This window comes from Lycorma delicatula, chromosome 1 (assembly GCF_047948215.1).
Source record: "Lycorma delicatula isolate Av1 chromosome 1, ASM4794821v1, whole genome shotgun sequence".
NCBI lineage: Eukaryota > Metazoa > Arthropoda > Insecta > Hemiptera > Fulgoridae > Lycorma > Lycorma delicatula.
In genome coordinates this window covers 221,721,271-221,746,379 of record NC_134455.1, presented here as the reverse complement: position 1 = coordinate 221,746,379, position 25,109 = coordinate 221,721,271, and the positions used below count along the sequence as shown (strand labels likewise).

General features: G+C 27.8%; 1 protein-coding gene across 5 annotated transcripts in view; it reads left to right on the top strand.

Annotated features, from left to right (window-relative positions):
* The window catches only part of Rhp (GTP-Rho-binding protein rhophilin), a 312,084-nt gene that overhangs the window by 164,322 nt on the left and 122,653 nt on the right, over window positions 1-25,109 (top strand). The window contains exon 1 of one of the 5 annotated variants that reach the window (XM_075373166.1): window positions 6,775-6,921. The exons of the other annotated variants lie outside the window; for them this stretch is intronic. Coding sequence (XP_075229281.1) covers window positions 6,874-6,921 — 48 coding nt within the window. The 5' untranslated portion in view covers window positions 6,775-6,873. Of the gene's footprint in view, window positions 1-6,774; window positions 6,922-25,109 lie in introns of those variants that run through there. 5 annotated transcript variants of the gene reach the window in all.

Genomic DNA, 25,109 nt, shown 5'->3' with positions numbered 1-25,109 from the left:
CCTCTGGAAGAAAATAAATTCCGAATTAATAGTTAAAAATATTTCTTAATCTTGTACGTACTCTATTTTATTTAAAAGAAGAACACGAAAGTTTGTAAGTGGTTTACATAAAACGTTTCAAGTTGGGAAAAAGTGGTTTCATATGAAGGAGATATAATATACATAATTTATATTGACTTGCCTTTTAAATTATAATAGGTTTGGAAATAGATATCCATTGGTGTAGTGTGGTAAGTGAACATTTGGTCGATGATGAATGCAGTGTTATTATAGGTTTTCAATATGAATGATAATGTAGATATTTTTTTAAGATACTAATTTTATAGAAACTTTATATATCTTATAAATAACTTTAAATCATATAAATGCATTTTTGATCTAATGACATAACAGAAAAATATAAAGTAACAAATAAAAACAGGGGGAAAAGCTTTCTATTCATGTTAATAAATATTTCAAATCAGTAATAAATTTTATATAAATACATTTTGTATTACCTTGTTACTAATCTCAGAGTTTCCATAATTTTAAATAGTTAAATTACAATTTGTGATAATTTTATAAGTTTAGTAAGTTTATAACTTACAATAGGCTTAATCTATTCCCGGAGGCTAGCCTTGGTAGTAAAATATTGTTACATTTATTCAAAATCCACTAAGTTAACCGGAATTATAATAGAAAATTGAAAGTAATACATTAACTTCTGTGCTATCTATTGAAATAATTTAAATTACCTTAATTGTGATAAATGTTTTTGTTGCTTCCATCATAACTAACTCTTTTAACTGATTTGGTAGGTTATTACTATAAAAACAGGCTTGTATAAAAACAGTATACAAAAGGCAAAGTAAAAAAAATTAATAGAAAAACAAATGAAGAAACGATGTGGTTTTTTGAGATAATGAATAAATTACTACTTTGACATTTACTCAAAAGATAGGTTAATATGCTTAATATTAAACATGTACCATTTTAAAAATTATTTTACTTTCTAATCATTTAAAACAATGTTGGTATGCAAATCAGTCTTAGCTTTTGCCTCAGTAAAGGATCCCTATTGTTACAAGATAAATCCTATTTTAATATTAATTTATTCTAATCTCCTTTGAAGCAATATAACACCAAATATCTACAATAACCATTCAAGTAAAAATTATCCTAATATAAAACGTAGTTTTATATTATATATTTATATAAACACGTATCAGTTTTCACGTAAAAAAACGGAACTGTAAGTAAATTTATGAAGTATAATTTGAAAGTTACTTTTTTATTAATTATGAACATATGCGTACGCATATTCTGTTTATACCTTAAGTCCCGTGCTACATATTGTGTAATTTATATACAGGACTTACAAAAGGTTTTCTCACAACAAATTATGAAGGAAAATACTCGTATTTTAAAAATAATACGGTCTGTTTATTATTATTATTTAATTTAAAATAATTTGGCCTTATACGATCACCGCTTCTAACTTGCATTCAAACATAAAATTAAATTTTATGTTTTAAAAAATTTTGTATCTTGGCGACGTCATTGTCCCCACCATTTCTAGCTCGCTAATACAAGTGGCAAAATTTGTATTTACAAATTTTGCACAGTATTACAAATGTTTGACCACCAGAATAACTGGAATAATTTCTAATAAATTATACCAGTTTCGTTATAATAAATTATAATTTTTGTTCATTTCTTAATAAATTTCATTTAATATTTTTCTTGATATTTTGTCATAAATTTATAAGTAATCAATTTTAGTTTATTTTTAAAAATAAATATCTCAGTCGGTAATCCAGTATATTTATAACGTATCAGCTTTAATAAGGAACATTTAAGTCGCGGTAGAGGTGATGGTTGCATAACAAACAACCGAAAATAATTATCGGGGCATGATTGAAAAAGTGGATTTCCTCTACATTATAATTCAAAGATAGGTACTAACATTACATCTGAATCACGTAGTAAATTACATATCATAATATTTTCTTAAAAAGTAGCATCTTAATATTTTAAATAAATTAGCTTCTTACTGTAAGGAGAGGAAATGAAGAAACACCAGGAACTAAATTCACAAGATTTTGTTTCAAATTCCAAATAACGTAGTAGAAAAATAAATGAAGCTTTTTGTCAGTGAAATAATTCTTTTCAAGAGATTCTTGCGTTGTTTTGCTTCTTTGAACACTACTGGTTATAATAAATTACGTAATCTTATTTTTATTTCTCGTCAGCCTAAATTTTGTATGACCTTCGATCTTATAATGGAAAGAGTCAACCAATGACAATTAAGAGCGGTGGTAACTTGATATCGTTTACTGATTTCGGTATCATTAAGCTGACTTATATCATTAAAAATGGGTGAAGAACTTTTTTCTCTTACTTATTTTTGTCTATTCAAAATATTAACTTAATTGTAATAGTTTTAATTTTTTTAGCATTCTCTTAATGTTTAGTGGTGTCAAATTACTTAAAACTCAGTTTTTTTTTAAATTTAATTTTGTTAAGTTACTTAAAAATTATTATTATGTAAATTATGTTAAGGAAAATGTATTTTTTAAATTCGGAAATTAAGACTATATCGCTTAGTAATATGAACTTCCATACATTGAATTATTTTTATTTTTTCTTAATTTTCATTTAAATTATTTATTTATTATTATTGTTGTTGTCATCGTCGAATTTTTATTACTATTATATATATATCCTTATGTATGTACAGAAACGTGTATGCGCTCACGTACCCATGTACTTTTAACAATAGAATGCAATTTGTTTCACGGAAAAAAATTAAATCTCTTTTTAAGTTACTTTTGTATCTACTAAACACATCTGTTTGACTTCGGGTCAAATAATAACATAATTAATAGGAGGAAAAAGTGTAAGTAATAGTTTCTACGTTTTTTTACCATAACTCTTTCTTTTTTTTACCTCCGGGAACCTTTTTTTCCTGTTTAGCCTCCGGGAATTACCGTTCAGGTATTACTTCAGAGGATGATACGTATGAGTATAAATGAAGTGTAGTCTTCTACAGTCTCAGTTCGACCGTTCCTAAGATGCGTAGTTAATTGAAATCCAACCGCCAAACAACACCGATATCCACGATCTAGTATTCCAATCCGTATAAAAGTAACTGCCTTTACTAGGACTTAAACGCTGGAACTCTCGACTTCGAGATCAGCTGATTTGGGAAGACGCGTTCACCACTAGACCAACCCGGTGGGTTAAATTCCGGGACCCTTCTTCTTCTTTTTCCTGTTTAGCCTCCGGTAACTACCGTTTAGATAATTCTTCAGAGGATGAATGAGGATGATATGTATGAGTGTAAATTGAAGTGTTAGTCTTGTACATTCTCAGTTCGACCATTCCTGAGATGTGTGGTTAATTGAAACCCAACCACCAAAGAACACCGGTATCCACGATCTAGTATTCAAATCCATGTAAAAATATCTGGCTTTACTAGGACTTGAACGCTGTAACTTTCGACTTCCAAATCAGCTGATTTGGGAAGACGCGTTAACCACTAGACCAACCCGGTGGAAATTCCGGGACCCTGGGATTTTCTACCGTAACCCTGGGAATTGTTTACGTTAGTGATTTTAATGTAAATTATATCGGTAAGTGTTTATCATTACAAAATAAATAACTAGTACTATATTAAAAAAAGTTAAATTAACATGTAATTTACTAAAAATATTTAATGACTTTATATCAGTTGAAAAGACATTCATTATTATATTCTGACAACGAATTGGCATCTGCATCTTGAAATCTGTTCTAACAGTTTTCAATTTATTGGGTTGTTGTTGATTATTCACTTAACTAGTAAGTAACTAATACGTCACAAAATAAAGGACGTTTCTTTTTTTATAATTTCTTAAAAGTATTTAGTGATATCAATATATTTTAAGTTTGCGAAAAGTGGATCATTTTTAGAAATTCTTTATCATTTTTACACCGCCGATACGTCAAAAAAATATATTTTTTTTTAATTAAACTACGTATAATTTAATTAACAATAATTTTTAAGAAAAAACCAGAAGAAAAAATGTTTTTAAGAAAACTTTTAATGAAAATATCAGTTTTCATTGCTCTTTTGTTTCCTTCAATTAATTTAATTAAGTGATCATTATAATTGCTTTATACAGCTTTTACCACTCGCAGGACGATATTTCAATTAGGGTCAGTACTTTGATGGATGAACTCGCTCAAAATATTTAAACTTTTTCAAATATTTTTATTGAACTCATATATCAGCTTTCATTTTTATGCAGTCTTTTTAGTATAAAAAGATTATTTTCTTGAAAAGCATTCCGCTTCAGTCCAAAATACTTGATAGTGTGTAGTAAGTACACCATTTTCAGCCGTATACTGCTGTGAAACTGATCTGTAAACAATCATATCGGCATTTTAACGTTGAATCTTCAAATCTCGTGAGCAGAAATATATTATTACGCATCCCCTCGTATTTTCATCAAAGTTATGGTAAAGAAAACCAAAGATTGTTTTCTGAGAATAAAAATGAATCGCTTTCATTTTTTTTTATCTAGATTAACAGATATAACAAGCCTGTCCGGAATCGTAACTTAGAAAATTTGTTATGCGTGTAAACTGTAATTTGTTACAAATTTGTTTAAAAAAATAGATTTTTCTTTATAATAGCCTATACGTGTACATTATTTTTTGTCTTCGAACGTTGGCTATCGTTTACGTACAATTAATTGGATGAGTTTAAAACAAATGAAAGTTGAATATAAGTGGGACAATTTGTGATAACTTTTCAGTTTTATGCTAAATACTATCCGGTTTTAGAATTGAAAGTTAATTGCTTACACTACTAACAAAAGTTGCTAGATAATCTTTTAAATTAGGAATTAGATTTACAAGTAAGAGGTGTTGACAATAATCTACTATAAATAATAGTAAATAACTATTTAGTAACATTAACTTAATGTTGTTATCTTAAAACAGATTTCTTCATCAGTAATTTGCTCTGTAGCTTTACTTTAAAAAACCTTTCCGTCTGAGTAAAGCTTTATTCCCAAAATGTCAGTAAACATTCCCAAACTTTTGACTCCAGATATTTTGAAATATTTTGTAAACGGTCATCAGGTGGAAAAAGAATTATAAAACATTTTGAAAACATTTTTAAACAAAAAAATTAGTCATAAATAAATGTTTACAACTGTATAACAAGAGATTTATCTGTTGCATTACATTTTTGAGGAAAGATAAAAATATTTTACGTTTCTCACTAAAAAAAGCGTTGAATTGAGCTCGTATAGTTTAAAAATCTCTTTACAAATCAGTAACAAAAATTCCTTGATAGTTTTTCATAACCAAGTTGAGTTGATTAATAGTATCGCACGATTTTTTAAATTATTGTGTATATAATATCAGTTCGTATTTATGTAGAAAAAAATTGTTTTATTACGTTTAGTTTTAAAATATTTGGTAAAGGTTATCGGCTATCTTATTGTCAAGCACCGTGAGCAATATGCTTCATAAAACAAAAAACAATACCAAAAACTTACCTAGTCCACCAGGTATGCTTAACGCTAACAAACGTCAACTCAGGCTCATACAAAATTATCAGCATTTCAAATAAAGAAAATTACTGTACCTCTTCCTAGCCAACAAATAAAATCCACATCGTACAACAAACAAAACATTTCTATTAACAACACAACGATCCTGAACTATACAAATTAACAGAGAACAATTCGTACAACAGAAAAAAATTCTGCGGATCACTTCATACGAATAGCAAGCACATGAAAGACATTAATTGTATAATATAAATTTTAATTATAATACATAAAAACCAAGTTCTCAACACACTTGCAACTTAGATGAAATATATGATTCGAATACATTTTTAAGGAATTTTCTAACTTTTAGCATTCCACAATGCTATCCGGTACTGCATAAAAAGGATTTGATAAGCAGTTACAAAATATCTTTGGAAGATAAAAAGGATATATTAATCTGGTTGTGAGTATTTTAATATGTATCATTTTAACGTGTATCAGTTTCGTCTTGCAATTCAAAGAATAAACATTGATAATTTATTTTATTGTGTGTACCACTGGACAGATTGAAGAAGAAACGCATTTAATTTTTCTGCAAACATTTTTCATTCCGTGACATTACTAAATGTAGGGTCGTGAATCTGAAAAAGATACTAATAAATTCAACATCGGATTCAAAAATAAATAATAAATACGTATTAAATTACGAACATAATGGAAATATTCCATCTTTTCCCACGTATTTTCCTCATTCAACCTTCTTACAAATAACAGTTCGATTTTATCAGTAAATTTTAAAGCTAAATTTCTTTAAATTTATTTAGTTAAAAAAAACCTTCAATATTGTATTTAATGCAAATGCATTTTTCATTTAACGTTAAAAAAATTCATAATAATGCACGTTAATTTAAAAATGAAAGTTTTTAATACTTAAATAATTTTCTTAGTGGCTTGGATATAAATTGTTACTTAATTTCTATTACAAAAATTTTTTTTATGCTACGTTCTTTTATAAATTACATTCAATATTAAATTAATAAAATTACAGTTAATAGAGGTTTGGTTTCATAAAACTTTAATAAATGTGTTTTTTTTTTTTTTAATAATTAGGACATTAAGTGGTTGTTGTTTTATGTAGATAGTCGAACAGGGAACTTTTATTGAAGAAAGGGAAATTTTTGTTTACCTGTTGATATTTCGTTTGGAGAAAGGCGATTCTTAAATCTATCATTCGCTGTTACGCGCTGTTGTTGATTATTTTGTAGTGCGTCTGCGGTTTGTTTTTTAAATAATTGTTATCTGTTGTTGACGCTTGTGTTATCGGTTTTTAGATATTTATTCTGGAATGGCACATGCCGCCGTTCTCAGAGCCCAAAATAGAGCTGCTAATAAGGTAACTCAAGCTGTACTAATAAATAAATTGGCTATTAGTGCTTTCATATTAATTAATATTTAAACAATAAATCACTGATAGAATATTAATTTTAAGTGAAAATAATTATTTTTTCTTTATTTATTTCTTTTTGTTTTATATTTACACAAATCTCATAAATTTTCATTTATTTATAAAGATGAAATTTTCTTGCTTTAATTTGATGAGGGAAGAAAGTATCGTAGTAGTAAAAATAAGAAAACTTCATTTTTAAAAGTTGTTTAGTATAGTTAAATTAATTTCAATAACTTTTACAATAAATGCGTATGGGCATATATACCTGTGGCAGAGAAGCAGTCGTCGATTAGAACAATCGGTGTACTTGAAGTACAACATCTAGCAATGTTTTAGTAAAGTAAAAAAAGCCATGAAATGGATCAGCCACCATAGGAGAAATAATATTTCTACTTGTAAATTATTTGCCTAGGTTTCAAAAACATAAATTATTCTATGTTAATGAAAATTTCAAATTCTTTACCTAGATAATTCTATTTTTGCTGAATGAAGTAGCCATCAAAAAACGTTAGGCTTGTAAATATAATTTTGCGGAATATGGAGCAGGTGTTTTTTAATATGAAATATGGAGAATTGTTTTTATTTTTATCTTAAGAAGAATTAAACAATAATCTGTCCAGTAACTGCTGTACAATCCGGCAGTTTATATTTTGATTTAGCAAGTCTTCGTAAAAAAAAACGATTTTCGGAAATTCGTTCTGTCTTCTCTATGATAAATATTGACTACGCTTGATAATACCTAATTTTTTACATAATATAGTACTACATTCAAAATTAAAAAGAGAAAATATAAAGAAGATTTAGAACGTTTTGTCTAAAAATTGTAAATAGATAGCCGTAGAAATAAAATTAATATAAAGTCTTTAAGAAACTTGATTTATTATTGTCGTTTGTCATTAGTCTGTTTATAAATCCTATTTTTAATTCCTAGTTTACGCTTAGACGTTTTCTATTTATGGCTTAATTAATTCTGTCTCCTTTTTAAAAATTGTTGTTTAAAATCGGGAAGAATAAATCAATAAATATTTTATTTTATTCAACGTAAACCTAACAGTTGAACTTATTTTCTTAAAAATTGGCTAGATTGATGGCCGTTTAGAACTTATGTTCCGTATGACAACAAAATTTTCATTATCTTTATGTCGATGACATATCATACGACTCCAAAAACAACCATCTATCCATTTATAAAATTCAGTAAGCTCTGGTCTTTACATTTTATAAATAATTTATACTATAACAGAAGCTGTTCAATATTTTGGAAGATACTCGTACATCCGTAAATATTTCGAGGAATGCACATACTTTAAATCAAGTTTTATGAAGATACTATGTATGATGCTTTATGAGGTCGATTTGAACTATTTATGCGTTAATAGAAATTATATTTTTTACGTCTACATTTGAAAAACAAAAATCACGAGCAGTTTTTTTATTCTGAAAATAAAAATGATTCCCGGATCATAAAACTGTTTGTTCAGTTCTTAACACTACATACTTCTCAGTTTGCCATACTGTCAGATATATTACCTTATAAGTTAATTTTCAAATGTTTTATTTGATTTATTTGTTACGGAATCAGTTGTGTTACTGGGAAAAAGAAAAGATATTCTTTTCATTTAAACTTAAAAATCGTAAACTGTTTTTATAAAACGTTATGAGTGGGCATAACATAAAAATTATAAGGTCGGGGGAGTTTGTAGAATCGTTTGAAATTATATCAGGTTAACAAAACTATTTCGAAAGCTCGGTGTTTTTTTTCAGACAGTAAAATTTGTTGTAATTTAGTTTATGTTATAAAAATTGTGTTTTTTATCGATAGAAGTGAAGTTGTATACAAGACAATTAAAAGGTAGGACTTGTGCGCATTTTAGAGCAGCCATTTTGTAGCTTAATTTGGTCTATTCGGGCTGGTAGAACTTATTTGAAGATAGAATTGGAATACATTTTCTTAGATTCTTTTGAATCAGATAATTTTGAATCAACGTACATTTTGTAACATAGTCGTATCATGCCAATAATAGTGTCTCTAACGTGGTCTATTCCTTTACAACCTTAAGCACACAAATTTAACACCGTAAAACCTTTTTATTACTGCTAAAGTATGTACACGCACCTTCGTAATTCACACAAATTTTTTACAGCATGAAAAGTTAAACTCTCTTAGTGATTGTGACTATAATTACATTTTTTAAATATTTAACTAAAAATAATGTATATTGATCATTTCGAATTAAAAATTGAAACTACCAAATTGGGTAGAAATGTAGCAAAAATAATTTTTTTTTAAATACTGCTCACGACTGACAATATTACCTCATCAATTTTTACGACTTTCGTAACTAGCGTTCAACCGTTAATACCTTTTAAATGAAGTGGGAATTTTCAGTAAATTTGTACAGCTTGAATTTTATATATGTATTGAACCTTATTGTTACGTTATTGGTTGATTACCTTTAAGTATTGAAACGATTGATAAAATTACATGGTTAATATTATTATACAATAACTACTTCCGTATGTCTTTATGTTAGAAAGGAACGGGCATGTATACTAGTTGCCTATCTGTTTTATAAGTTAATATTTATTATACTTTCTAAAAAGAAAATATAACTATAGTAATCATTTAAACTGAAATATCTGAGAGTTGTAATCTTGTAAAAGAGAAGGGAAATATAAAAAAAAAATAGCCAAATAAATAATTTTTCATATTATAATTTGATGATTTAAAGTATCTGTAAAATAAACATAGATGCAACTTTTCCTATTTTTCTGGGCTTTTATACTTTAATTTTATTTTAGGATGATGAATTATTGATAATTATTAGTAAACTAATGATGAAAAGTATTTTATTACCTCGATTACACTTAAATACAATCGATTAAGAAAATTTCTATACCGGTTTACGATATTACTGCACAATCGCTTAATAAATAAAATTAAATTACATTTCAGGAAATAACGAATAAAATCATTGTAGGTTGGTATTTTGACATCTACTTCACACAATACAGAATTACTTTTTCAATCGGTGTGAATTATAGCGCGTGCTCTTACTACTTGAGCTTTATTCCTGCCACTTCAGTAATTTATTTTGGATTATCTTCGGAAATTTAGAGTACAATATGTTAATAATTTTAATTTTTCAAAATAAATTTCCCTTGAAAATCACTCATTAATGATGAGGAAAAGAGATACAATAAATTTCATTCTTTGCAGAAGAAAGCCACACATCATACTTTTAAACCTGTGCAGGTTTTTATTATTTTTTGTGAAATAGGAGTTTCTATCAATTCCTTTTCATCAACAGGGGGGAAAATAACAGTAATCTTTTAATGTAAAACAGTCTGATTTAAAGCCTAAATCATCGTTGAGGTTTTCTTAGTATAGCATCGATTAGTAATTTAACATAAACTTATTGTACATTAAAAGAGGGTATTTAATTACATTATTGTGATCGTCCTCAATAATTACTTGCTAAAATTTGATACTTGGAGCATTACACTGCCAAACCTTTAAATTTACAAACTTCCCTTTATTTTTTTTATTCATTTGATCTTAATGAAATTATTACGATCAAATTTCATTCGCTAGTATAAAGGCACACTGTTAAAAGAAAATATTTTACAGCACTTTTTAAAAAAACTTCATAAATAAATATTCCTGCAATTGAAGTTTTTTTTCATAATTTTTAAATTGAGCTGAGGACACGAGAATATCTGATGTAATCCTTGATATTTGTCCATGTGATTTTCCTATTTAATGCAGATTAACTGATTTACACTAATAAATAGGTAAATCATATAATAAGAAATCACAGATCATATAAACAATATCAGAGATTTTTTACAATAACAAGGATATATTTGGTATGTGGGTATAATAAATACGAAATAAAAGTTCGTTATAAAACTACTTTTTAAATATATAAATATTCTCTTAAATACATATTTCTAATCTTTGTAATTTTACATACATAATTTCTGTAAGTATACATCACATTTAAGAAATAGCACTAACGCTAATTTAGCGGTGTATAAATAATATTTTTAAATAAAATTTATTAAATTACTATTTTAAATAAATGACATTTGAATAAAATTATTGATGAATATTTTTGCTAGAATTTAGCTTAGAATCGCAAAACGGACACTTTATGATAAAAATTTTTATATATCATATTATGAAAAAAATATTTCAATTTTGTTATATATTTATGAATAGCATTAATACGTTTAACTAATATTCTAATACGGTTTTTGACAGATAGGTTTAGGTTTTACAAAATTCCTCAGGTCTTTACATCCTTTGTCGCAATCTTAAAGAAGAAAAATACTCTCAGCAAAGTTCATTAATGAAATTTAATTAAAATTCTAAAATATATTACTAGGTAAAATTTAATCATTTATTAAAGAAGTTTTAAAAGTACAATGTAAGTCGTTCATATTTAAGTTGGGTGAGGCGGCTATAAAGAGTACAGTATTTATTTTATTCTTAAAATAAATTACATCTGACAGTTTTGATAAAATTTATTCATTAGTTAAAGATAAATGAGAAAAAAATATTTTATTTTAGAACGTTAATGATGTAATTGATTTTGAAAATACAAGATTATAATGAATATAATTTTTTTTTTTAAATTAGCCGAAACTATTATTATTGTTATATTTTTTTTTTTGTAATCTTATTTTATATACGATAAAAAAAAGATTTTATCGGAATGTTATCTATTGTTTTACTTAGGTTTTAATTTAATTTCTTCTTTCCTTTTATACTTTATAATAATTAAAATTGATTTTACTTAACGAATTTCTAAACTTTACTATAAAGATGGAGTAATGTAACAGAAATTACCTTCTATAATCAAAGTAAATTGAACATAGATTCAAAAAAATGTTATGTGTATACCACATGACTTCCTTGTACGCCTATTAACTTACATATATTTTCTATTATATACATTTTTTTTTTTTTTTTTTTTTTTTGTTATTGGATTACTATTTATTGTAAAAACTCTTTTACAATCACAAGTTAATAATTATTTCTAAATCAATATACTTAAATTAAAAAAATGAAATAAGTCGGATTCTTGCCGATGTGCCTTCTCCTTATAAGATCCAAATATTTCATTAATTAAAATTTTATTGACTAAAACTCTGGAACTAATGAAAATAAGTACCACTTATGATATATCTCAAAAGATATACTGAAAATTAAGTCAAAGCCTAGTGACAAACATAAAGCGTAGTGACATAGTTAACTATTAATAATAATATTATTAGTAATTTGAAATGATGAGTTTACATATCTATTGTAGTTTAAAAGATTTAAGTTATTTCGCAGTTTCTACAACACTTGATGGTAGTATAAGAAAGGTTTGAAAGTACAATACTTAAAATGCTAGTCAAATCCCTCATACTAACACAAAATAATTACATTCAGTACACAATGCTTCATGTAATCATGTGCATGCCTCGAGCCAAACAAACAACGCGTACTAAAATAATAATAATAAATGAACAATCAACATAATGTACGAATACACAGAATCTTTAACAATAATACTAAAATTCCAAATTCTTACGTTCATTGTAATTTATTCAAAGAGGAATAAATTATGAAATAAACTTATGCAAAAAAATCGAAGTTTCGAACAAAAACATGGAGATGAATCATTTTTACTCTATCTTATTTTCATAAAAAATTTAGTTGTAATTAACTTAATAAAATGTAGAAGAAAATATTATAAAACTTTTTTCATTATTTTTAGTTTAGTTATGTATTTAAAAATAAAATTTATGAACTTCGCTTGCTACATAAGAACTCTTTTCTATTGTACTGGATAATCGAAATAATAAAGTAATCCAAAATGGAAAATATCCATTTTGACCATCCCTGAATCCACTTTGACTATTTCGACGTGACATTGTTCATACGTATGTATTTATGTACGTACGTACAATTAGCCGTAGGATGTTGAAATTTTGAAATTTTTGACTTAGAACTGTTTTAACATCTAGTTGTGCACCTCCCTTTTTGATTGCAATCGACTGAACCAAACGTGTCCAAAATCCAAAAAAATTTGGATTATAGCTAAATGAAATTTTAATTAATGAAATATTTGGATCTTAGAAGGGTAAGGCACATCGGTTCGAATCAAACTTCACCTCCTTTTTTTTAACTTTTTTTTTAATTTAAATATATTGATTTATTAATAATTATTAATCTCTGATTGTAAAAACGTTTTACAATTAATAATAATTCAATAATAATAAAAAGAAATGAAAAATATCAGGTATTTGTTATTAATGAAATAAAATTTTATGTACTTTTCATTTTAAAAAATCTGTATATGTAATTTAATAAGCGTACAAGAAAGTCACGTGGTGGCTACATCAGATTTTTTTTTAATTTTGCTACTTGAGAAAACGTGTACATAAACTACTTACTTCTAATACCAAAATTTGATATTGAGCTTATAAAATCTAACAAACACAACCGTTTTTTTAATATTCTTGATAAAAAATAATAACCAATTGAAAGAGTTTTTCAGTCTACATATTCACTTAGTAAGTAATTTTTTGTTTATACTTAGAACTACTTTTTAATTATTTGATAAAATTTTAATTTAAAATTTCGCAAATCTCTAAATCAGAACTTTATATTTTTGAGTTTTCAGTTAAAATATTTTCATTCGCATTAGTTCCTGCAGTAAATAAGAGATTGTTTATAACTTTATAATTTAACAGGTAACTTACCATTTCATAAAATAAAAATTAACATCACTTTTGCATAACAAATCAATAAATTTAACGTCGGATTTTCCTCACACTTCTTACCAAGAATGCCCACAAACTTGACTTCAGATGATAACCTCCTCTCAGTCGACAATAAATCACTACAATTTAATTAACAAATATTAAACTATTTTAGAATACATAGTTTATACAAAGTAATACATAGTTATATTTTATAATACATAGTTGATAGTAGAAGACGTAGTTAATAATTAACATCGTTAATTATTGTTTTCGCCGTTTATTGAATTTTGCTGCACTTGTTAAAAATTCTTATGATAAATATTGTTTCTCATCTTCATAGTTATATTTTTTTCTACAATAAGCATTAATAATATTTCTGCATTTTATTTATTTTAAAATGAGAATAATAATAAAGTTTATTATTCTGTCGTACTAATAAAAAATGTAATTAACTTAATATGTTTTCATTTTGGCACAAATTTAAGTAAACTACTAAGAACGCATTAATTCAAATATTAAATACAAAATAGAAATAAACTTCTCTTTACGACACTCAACGGAATAAAAATTCTAAACACTTTTTTCCTTCCACAGAACTCGCTAATGTAAGAAAAAAATTATTCATCCATTTCTTTAAGTACGAGCAAAATTGATTAACAACTGCTTAAAATATTAGTCTTTGCATTTTGTTTCGTGAGCATTTAAAAAAAGTTCTTTGGTTTCTATTTATGAATTTTAACCTTAAGATTTAGTGCCTCCGTAAGTATTTGAGTAAACAACATAAATTATATCCATCGTTAGACAGAAAGCCAACAAATGCAAACTTATACAACATTTTAAAACATTGTATAATTTACTGAAAGGGAAAAAAAATATTTAAACTAACGAACAGATTATTTTCTTCACCACATAATGTTTACGTTATTGATACTTTGCTAATTTTTATCACGTTTTCACTTCTTTTTTTCTAAATAAATCATACTGTTGTAGTGCTGTCGAGAAAATAATGATAAATAATCACTCATTTTCTAAATTAATCTCCAAAAAATATTTGAACCGCTACAACGCAACTTTATAATCATCAATACTGTTGCAGATAGCATGTCATTTGTGGCGCTTGTAAAATTATGTATTGAATACATTATATTTAAGTGTTATGTTATATGTAAAATTTTCATGTTGTATATATATACAACATGTTGCATATATATATATATATATACACACAACATGTTACATATATATATATATATATATATATATATATATATATATATATGCTTTTACGTATCCTGTTCCCGTAAGTAATTTGGAAGGATGATTCTGTAATATACAATGCTTGTGTTTATATCCGGTCGATTATCGTCCCGGAAACGTATTTGGTGCGATCGATGAAGTTTGATTTGTGTATTCCTGGATTTTTTGTCAGTGTGGGTTTGTTACAGTATCGTATGTGCTTTTGAAACCAATGCGGTAACTTTCTTCACTGAATATGGTAGCATTTTGTACGAATCGTATTTCATATACGTTACCGTTATGCATTTTCTGTGGTTAAGAAGTTTCTTCTGAATTTTCCGTTATATATTTCTAATAACTGTGCTGACAAGGCTTTAATATGTTATATATTCCATTTCATTATATTTTCGTTAAAAATGTGTATTAATATGATCGTGTGTAGTTTTTTCTTTATGTTTTTTTTTATATTATGTTTTTTAAAAAAATTTTAACTTGACTAGATTTATGCTGTCTCGATAATTTTCAGATGTATACTCAACTTACAAATAATTATTTAGTTTTAGTTATCGGTTTTTGTATTTTGATAGAAGTAGTAGTGAGTTAACACGGGGTTACATTGAATAGATTTATTTAATAAATTGTGCTCAAATACAAAACTTTAAGTCTCAGAAACATATTTGGTGTTTTGTAGTTTATCTGCAGTTTGTTTATTTTATATATTTCTGAGAGCTATTTTAGAAAACAATGATCTATCTCATGTTCCACTTCCAGTTCTCGCGGTACGTGTATAACACCTGAGTTCTAAAACCCTGAAGATTAAGTAATTCTGACATAAACAGCAACAAGATTTCTCACGACGAATGCAGATTTAAAATTTCTATGTCACAAACTATAGCACAATCTAGATCAGATGCTACAATAAAGAAATAATAACAACCAATTTATTCATCTAATTTTCTTTGTAAAATGTAATTCATTGCTCAAAAAAGTAGTTAGTTTCTTTAGCAGAATCGCATTTTTTAGTATAACCTGATTTTGTTTTAAGTTTAATATAAATGTAATTTACAGAAAGGGTTTAAGTAGTAATTATTCTGTGTAAAAAGTACGGTAATGAAATATATAGTTAGAAAAGCCATACTATATTTATTATTAAAGTTTTATTTATTTATTAATTTATAACGATTTAAACAATATTAAATATTTTCAAAAGATAACATTGATTACTGTAATTATATTTCAAAGCTGTAATAATTTTTTTGAACTGGAAAAGCAAACCATTAAATATACAATGAAGTTTTCTTTCAGAAGTCGAAGTTTATATTTAAAAAAGTGTAGTTTCGAATTCATCTACCTTTTAAAAAAAAAAGGTGAAATATACATAAATGTTTGTCTTATATGGCTTTAATAGAGAAAAAACTTGTCAGAATTTCAAAATAATGTATTGAAATTTAATATCTTTAAAATAAATACATTTATACGAAATTAAATTTTTTAAACCATACTTTTAAAATTCCGTGTTAATACCTCAGTTTTTATAGTCACAAATCATAATTACTTATCTTTAATAAAAGAATATATAAAAACAAAGATATTACAAAATGAAGGTAATACAAAAACAAAACAAAGAAGATATTATATTATTATATCCTAAAAAGAAATTTTAATTTTTTTTATGTCCGAAGTTAAATAAATGTTGAATGTAAACGCTTAGAAAGTTGGTCAGAGTATGTAATCGGCGTAGTTAACTAATCTTGGAATTTTATCTTACTTTTGGAAACTTAAGCTCGATTTCCTTTAGTTTTCAATTGCAGAAAACGACCGATAATTGTGTAATTAGAATTTAGACTTGAGTTTCAAATAGAATTTAATTTAATAACGGTTCTTTTGTACATTTACTACGACACGGAAACAGAGGCAGAAAGTGCTAAGCTCCTAGGGAAGTGCTTCTTCACAAGAGCTTAAGGCAAAGAGTCGAGACTCATTTAATCTAGGCAACGTCAATTTCCCTTCTTTAGGCCGAGAGATGTCTAGAGATCCAAGCGCACAATCAAATAATAATCTGGATTTTATGAACCGATTGTGGAGCGCAAAACCCTTGAAGTTCCAGTGGACAGATTAGAGAAATTGACTTCCAACACAGAGTTTTTTGTTCAACAAATTGGAAGCCTGATAGGCTTACTCAGCAAGGTGATAGCCTAACTCTTTTAATGGTCAGGTTTCTTAGGATAGCTACCTAGAACATCAATGGTCTTGCTCTCCGCAGACAAAAATTAAAGACGTTTACCTTCACAGAATCGTTAGGTGTTGTCCGCTGTGAAACTCATTTCACTGATCGGAACTATCTTCGTCGTAGGGATTATTCAATATACGACCAACCATCTGGATGATAAGGCGCATGGGGGCACTGTGTTGCTTATAAATAATTCAGAATTTTAGCAGTGATGATATCCAACCGACCTCGATTGGAATTTTTGACTCGCTTGGGCCTCTCATCCTACCAGCAGTCTACTCTCCTCCTCACCACCTGATCTAGAGTGATTATTCTCTGAGTACTTTGTACCACTGGACTCGCGCTTCATCGCGGGTGTGGACTGGAATGCTAAACATGTTCATTGAGACTCACAACTTATAACAACTATGGGACTTGCTTTAAAGGATTGCATAAACATAAGTGTCATCATGACATGCACAAATATGCATCATAAATGTGATTTCCGGATTACAGCCGACATGCTGGCCGTTGGTTCGGACTAAGTTTCTGAATCTACTGGATTTTTATGTAACATCCGCTACGTCGTTGTATACAATTCCGTAAAAATTATTTACGACTATACTTCTAATCATTCGCCTGTCCTACTTACTATAAGCACGGTGGTAATTAGAAGGAAGAAATCCCCTATCCTATTCAACAACAGGATAGATTGGGAGTTTTACAGGAGCTAAACAGAGGAAGAACTGGTAGTACCCACTGAGTTGAAATGTTCGTTTGATATAGGCTATGTGATCGGATATCTGACCTTTGCGCCAGGAAACAACCTGGCGCTCAACGTCTAGGGACAAGAACGAAGGACAAGGTGAAGCGGACTATCCACAAGAAGTAATGGATCTCATTTCAACCAAGGGGCGACTCAGGAGAAGATGGCATGTTACAAGAGATCAGAGAATAAGACATTTTTAAACAGGGTTGCTCGGAGGTTTAAACGAATCCTAAAATCTTTCAAGGAGGAGAATTAAAAAAAAACTCTGTAATCTTTCACCTTCAAAAAGAGGCAGCTACTCTTTGTGAAAGGCTACTAGGAAATTTTAGCGGCCATCGTCTCAGTTCCCTCTACTAAAAAAGTCAGATATGTTTTGGGCTAGAAGTGACAATGAGAAGGCTAATTTTTTTGCTAGTCATATGTGATCGGTCTTTCAGCCACTTAACAGCTACAACGCTGGTAAAAAGGAAATTCTGGACTTCTTAGACTGCCCGATTCCGATGAGTCTTCCATGAGATTGCGATGAGTCTTAAGCCTTTCTCATCTAATGCCTATTAGCTAGTAGCCTATGTAGTATTCTAAGATATTCAAAAAGACATTTCTTCAGAGATTGTGGCCTGTATTAGAGGAGGGACAAGTTGTTTCTGACCACCAGTTCAGTTTCCGCGATGGTCAATTCACCGTTGAACAGACACACAGGATCATAAGTATTGTCACCAACTGCTTGGAGGAGAAAAAGTTCTGTTCAGCTGACTTTCTAGATATACAACAAGCATTCGATGAGGTCTGACTCCCGGGTCTGCTGTACAAACTATTAACGAATCTTCCCCAACCTTTTTATTTAGTATTGCGTAGTTACTAGGACAGACGCTTCTCCCAGATTAAATACAAGTAGTTATTTGAATTCTTGGATACTTATTCGAGTGTGCCTCAGGGCTCAATGTTGGGGCATATCCTCTACTTCATCTTTACTGTGGACCTTCCAGTCACAGACAATATCACTATTGTGTTTTCCGTCTGTCGACATGGATGTTCCGTTCCTAGTTTGAGCCAGCTAGTGCTGCTCTCTAGTTTCTATTAGCGCTGGCCTGCGAGCCATTCATTCGAGTTAAGAATCCCGTCTGACGCGGTCATGTATTTCGTCGCCTCGTGTGACATATGTTATTTAGTATTTTTCCGAATTAAATTCAATTACCTAGAAGAACATTGTCTCATTCTTTCATCAACAATTAATACAGTCCATCCTAGCTCTAAAGTCTTAACAATGGCAATCGTCTTTGTTGATGATGATCCAACTTAAGCCTGACTAAATTGCAGTCTGGGTTAGACCTTCTAGCCGACTGGTTGAAGAAATGGAAAATAAAGGTCAACAAGCGAAATTTACTCGCGTATGATTCGCGATGAGAAGAGGTGACTTAACAAGAATCCATTTAGATGTAGGTTACATCCCCGAGCTGAAAGTGTACACTATTTAGGTATTCACTTAATATTGCGTCTAACTTGGAAGGTTTACATTAAGGAAAAAATGAAACAGATAGATATGAAATTTAAGGACTATACTGGTTATTAGGCAGGAAATCGCATCTATCCCTATCTAAAAAGCTAATTTTGTACAAGGTGATTGAAAACCGGTTTGGACATGCGTAATCCAACTCTGGGGTACAGTGAGTACCAGTAATAAAGAAATTATTCAGAATTTCCTGAATAAATCTGCGAAATGGATTACACAGGCGTCATGAGTCGTACAAAGCAATAAAATTCACCAACTTGGGTTCCCGTCTGTTCGAGAGGAAGTCGTTCGATTTGCAATTAAGTACAAAATAAGACCACGTGAACTATAGCTATTAACCTCATAGACAACGCGGAAGAAGTAAGGCGATTAAAGCGGGTACATGTATTGGACCTAGAAACCCATTAGTGATACTCAGGGCGGCCTCTCTTCTTAAGTTGTGCGTCATCAAAATATTTTCGTTTATGTATATGATAATTTAAGTTTCTAATCTTATTTGTTCCTACGTTCCTATATTACTAATTTTCTTTTTTTGTGGTTTTATTCGTCGTACTGGACATTATTATGATTTTTAATTAATTACTGGCTGGACTTTATCAATGCTTATACTACCTTTGATTTACTGTTCATGTCTAGATTGTAATTAGTTACGGTATTTCAAGAGGGACTCATTTATAACTTGATTATTGTATTGAAATTTACTTATGGCTTCTAATCTACAAAACCGGTTATAAATATAATTTGAGATAAAAAAAAAACTCCAAGTTGATTTTATAAATCTATCTTAAGTTGTCTCGATTTTAATTAAGGAAGTATAAAACACAAAACTGCGACAGTATACAAAATCAAATTATTTAAAGAAATCTGGGTTCATATTCAAATAAAATCCTTTAAAAAATTTGTTTTCTTATTACTTTTAACCGTTGTAAAAAAAAAAAAAGCTAAACTGCCGTAATTACGAAGGCTAATTAATTAACATGACAACTAAAGGAATTGGCATACTCAATATCGGCAGGAAGTTCTAAAACTTCAATTTCTTTCTAAAGTTTCTAGGTCATCTTTTTTCATTTCTGTAAATTCTTGTTTATCAGGAAGTAGAATTTAAAGCTTAATAAAGCGGTAGAAAGAAAATAAAACGGAATACATGAAAGAAAAACAGTAGGAAAATTAACAGCTAAATTCAGGAAAGTACATTAGTTTTTACGTAGATTATACATAATATTTTATTGTTATATTGCATATTAACATTAATCGGCAAACATCATCAATGTATTTACCGTATTATCGATTATGTTCTTTAATTTAAATTCTGTACAGTAATTACAAAAGCAAAGAAATTCTTTAATTTATGAAATGCACGGGCAAAAGTGATTTTATATTACAGAAATTGTTTTAACCAAAAATAATTTCGTAATATTTTTAATAGTAATGCCTACTCTGTAAGATTTTATTTAATTAATTAATAAATAGAGAATTTTGTATTTGAGGACTTTTTAATTGATGATTTTAAATAATATTTTCCGCTATAATAAAGATTACCCATACTTATTATTCTGTGGCGGTTGAAATGGTATAACAGTATGTACCTTATCTGAAGAACTAACTTTGCTAACATTTTAATATTTTGCTGTATATATTGAGTATTCAAGGTATTAACTTTAGTATTACTTTAATATTAACGTTACTAAAAAACTGCAGGTAGAGGACGTTAATCAAAAAGAGAATTATTTGTCACAGACTTTTTTCAAAATGTTTATTAGATTAGTATGGAAATAACAAGGCTCTCCTTCTTTAGTGAGATTTTATTCTCTGCATTTGCTTCAGTTGCTGCTTCCCCCCCTTTTTTTACTGAAAACTCCTGTTTATTCAAATCTTCTTTGAGTTAACTATTTTTTAATTAATTTAATTTAATGGTGTGTAAGTATATTCCGTTAATTCAGTTTAATTGTAGAGAAAATGATTCCAAATGAATTTTCCATCGAATATTTTACAAATATTTCCTTTAAATTCAATTTTTTTTTTTTGTTTATGCTCCGGGTCTACCGTTAAGTATAGCTTCAGAGGATGAGATGAATGATTTGTAGCGTTTGTGAAAATACCATGCGTGATCGGGATTCAAACCCGGTTGAAAGACCGAGACGCTACCACTCGCGCCACTGAGGCCGGCATATTGTAAAATTTGATCTTTTTGATGTAAATAAATAAATTCTATTTATAAGTTACCGAGACTGGTCAATAAAGATAACACAGCTTAAGCGGAACGTTATTATATTTTCCATTAAAATTAATAAGTAGGTGATAGCGATTTCAAAATTATGTTATAGATTCTTGGAAGCCTTTGTTTTTTTTTTACAATATAAGTACTTACAGTTATTTATTCAAATAATTCTGGAAAGTTAAAATTAAGTTCTAAGAAATATAAACATTCACAAATTCACGCAGTTATATTAAAATTTATAGTATGCAAAAAATGTGTGTTACTTATAAAACAATTTCTTAATATACATAAAGATCAACGTAGCAATAAAATGTTTCAGTAAAATTTATAGTATGATCTAGAATGTTTTACGAACTTTAATATTAGATTTGTATTCTATAGAATAGCTAGTTACAAATGACTTACCTTAGCCCTATAAAACGCCGCGGTCAGAAGCAAAAAACTAGAGAAAACTCGTTTTAGAAATAGACCCGGTAATTTAACCTATGACCTGTATGTGCATATAGCTTATAAATTAAGTTAGTCTTTTATTAGGTGAAACATTTTAGATGATATTTTATTAGTGTACAGTATTTTATTAGCTAATAATTTACGTGTTGACTTTGTTTTATACCTTCACGTGATTCAGGTTTCAGATGTTCCTAGAAAAGTAATAAATAGCATTAAAGCATTTACAACAAGATTTACGAAATTGCTGAGCCATTTTTTTTTTTTTTTAATAAATGTGAACACATCCAACAAACCGGCCTTTGGGAAGTTTTTTTTACTTTTTAATTCTCTGTTTTTTCTTTTTCACATCAAAGATTATGCCTAGTTAAATTTTATCTGATGACCGCATTTTTTTGTGTTTATTTCAATTTTTTTGTTTATTTCAGTCTCTGAGATTGGTTTACAGGCTCCATAACATGCTGTTAATAAATTTATTGATATTTTTTAATCATCTTAGTCTGTTTATTTAAAATTTCGTTTAATAAAGTATCCAGAACATATAAAATTATGTCTGAATATTCAGAAAAATATTCTCAGATCTTTTTATTATTTAACATGTTCTTTTCTAGCCTCTACCTAAAACAGAAATCTCAACCGATTTGACGGAATATTACTTCCATTAAAATTTTTAAATTAAATTTTACGTTCTATTTATTACTGTAAACATAAGTTACGGAATTTTATGAAAGTTTCGTTCAAGCGATATCGAAAAAACAAATTTTTTCTTCTCGTGAATTACAGTTTTTACGTAAACAATCGTAGCTATGATTAATTACAGGACATGAAATACTACTTCGAATTAACCTCCACTGTATGTACAATTTGCTTGGGAAACCCCCCAGACGTAATTAACCTTCAAAAGGAACATAATATTGAAACTTAGTACACAGTCTCTTTGTTACTATAGGAGTTTTTGAAATTATGTAAGTATTTGAATTTAATTTAACCGGTCTTTGAAATAAAATTATAAATGACTGAAATAAAATAACAAACGTTTGTAACAAAATTACATTCAAAATGTTACAATCACTTGATCGCAACATGTATAATTGTTTTTGTACATACTAAAGAACTCTGAAACAGTAATATTACGAATTTGACACTAATAGAGTTAATTTTAGAGAAAAATATTACTCATGTATGATTATAATAAAAAAATTGAAAAAATAATACGTAACTGTCCATAATTTCACGTTTCAAATAATTAGAAATATTCGAATGTAATAAAAAACTATTTTTTTATAACTTGAACTTTACATTTATATACGTAAATTTTTGATCCGAGATCTCTTGAACGGAAATATATGAATTTTAATTAGAATTGAAATAACAATTTTAATGATACGTGGCGAAAATTGCTTGTTCAATCCATTTAATTATCTCTAACATGGTAATATTGATAGTAAAATGTACAAGTGGAAGTTGTAATTCCGGTTACAAAAAATTAAAAAAAAACTAGCTTGTTTCATTTAGGAATGTTTTTTTTGTAAAAATCAACAGTATAATGGCTAAATCCCAATATTTGATTAAAATGCCAGTTTGAGTTCAAAAAGATAACAAAAATTATAAGGTGATTATAATCTCATTTACATTGGCAAAGTGTACTAATTTATTTATATTATATATACGGTTGCTTTAATCGTATGATTTAAAGCATATTCTTATTCCGAAGGAATTTCTTAGGATCAGATATTCAAATAATAAAAAGTCGTGAACGGAGTTAACCTATATATATATTTTTTTTTTAAATACCTTGCACGTGATCATTTTATTCATTCAAAACACAACAAATTCCTGTATATTAAACTTATTTAAAAAACCGTTGATCATTTAATGATATGTAACATTTTTCTTTTTGGAAAAAGGAATAATTTGCTTTCTTTTTTGCTGTTTATGTCAGGCTACTCAGTAATAAGATAAAATAGCAGAAAACATAATGTGAAAGCTGAGTTTCTTTTGTTTATATACCTTATATGTATAAATACAAGTTTTATCATAAATGGCCAGAGATATAGTAAAGAAGTAATAAAATAAATGTAAAAACAAATTATGAAGAGCAGCATTTACACGGTTCTTACCTTCTAAATCGTTATTTTATTTATATATATGTATATGTATAATCGTGTGCATGATCATATGTGTGTACGTATTTGCTATTTACATAATCTTTTATATTACTTCTTAGCCTACTTCTTTTTTAAATATACAATAAATTTAACGTCAGTGCTATAATGTAAAAACAGCGTTGTCCTAACCTATCCCATTTTATACTTAACTAGAAAGTAAAAATACTTTAAAAAAAATTACTATTCATAAAATTTCACCTGTTTCAATTTATATTTTAAGTTTTACATTTTAACTACTTGAGTAACATTATTTACTCATTTAAAACATAGTCTATTTTCACAGCATATTTTTTTAACAATATTATTTACATATAGTTGAATTTTTCCTGTACAATCGAAGTTACCACTGCTTTTTACTATTCATTCGTTCTTAATTCGTTATTACTCTATGTGCTACATATACATAGAAGTAAAATAATTTTATTATTACAATAATTATATAAGATAAAGTCAAATTCATAACGTAAAATATGTGATGGCCGAAGTTATAGTAAATAAATTACGTGACTTGAAATTCATTATATTATTTTTATAGGAACAGTTATTTATTTATACATTCAAATATGTATGTATGTTTGTAAAATACCAAAACAGTTTTATTTTATAGCTGTTTTATCAAATTTTTAATTTCTTGATTAATTTCTTGAATTTTTTAACATTTACGTTACGGTTTAACCAATCGTTAATAAAAATTGTAAAAATAAATTTTTCCGAATCTCAAGATTTAGGAATAATAATTCAAGATACTTGAATTTTACACTGCAAACTCAAAATTTTAACAGGATTATATATTTTTAGTTAAATTTAGTAAGTGA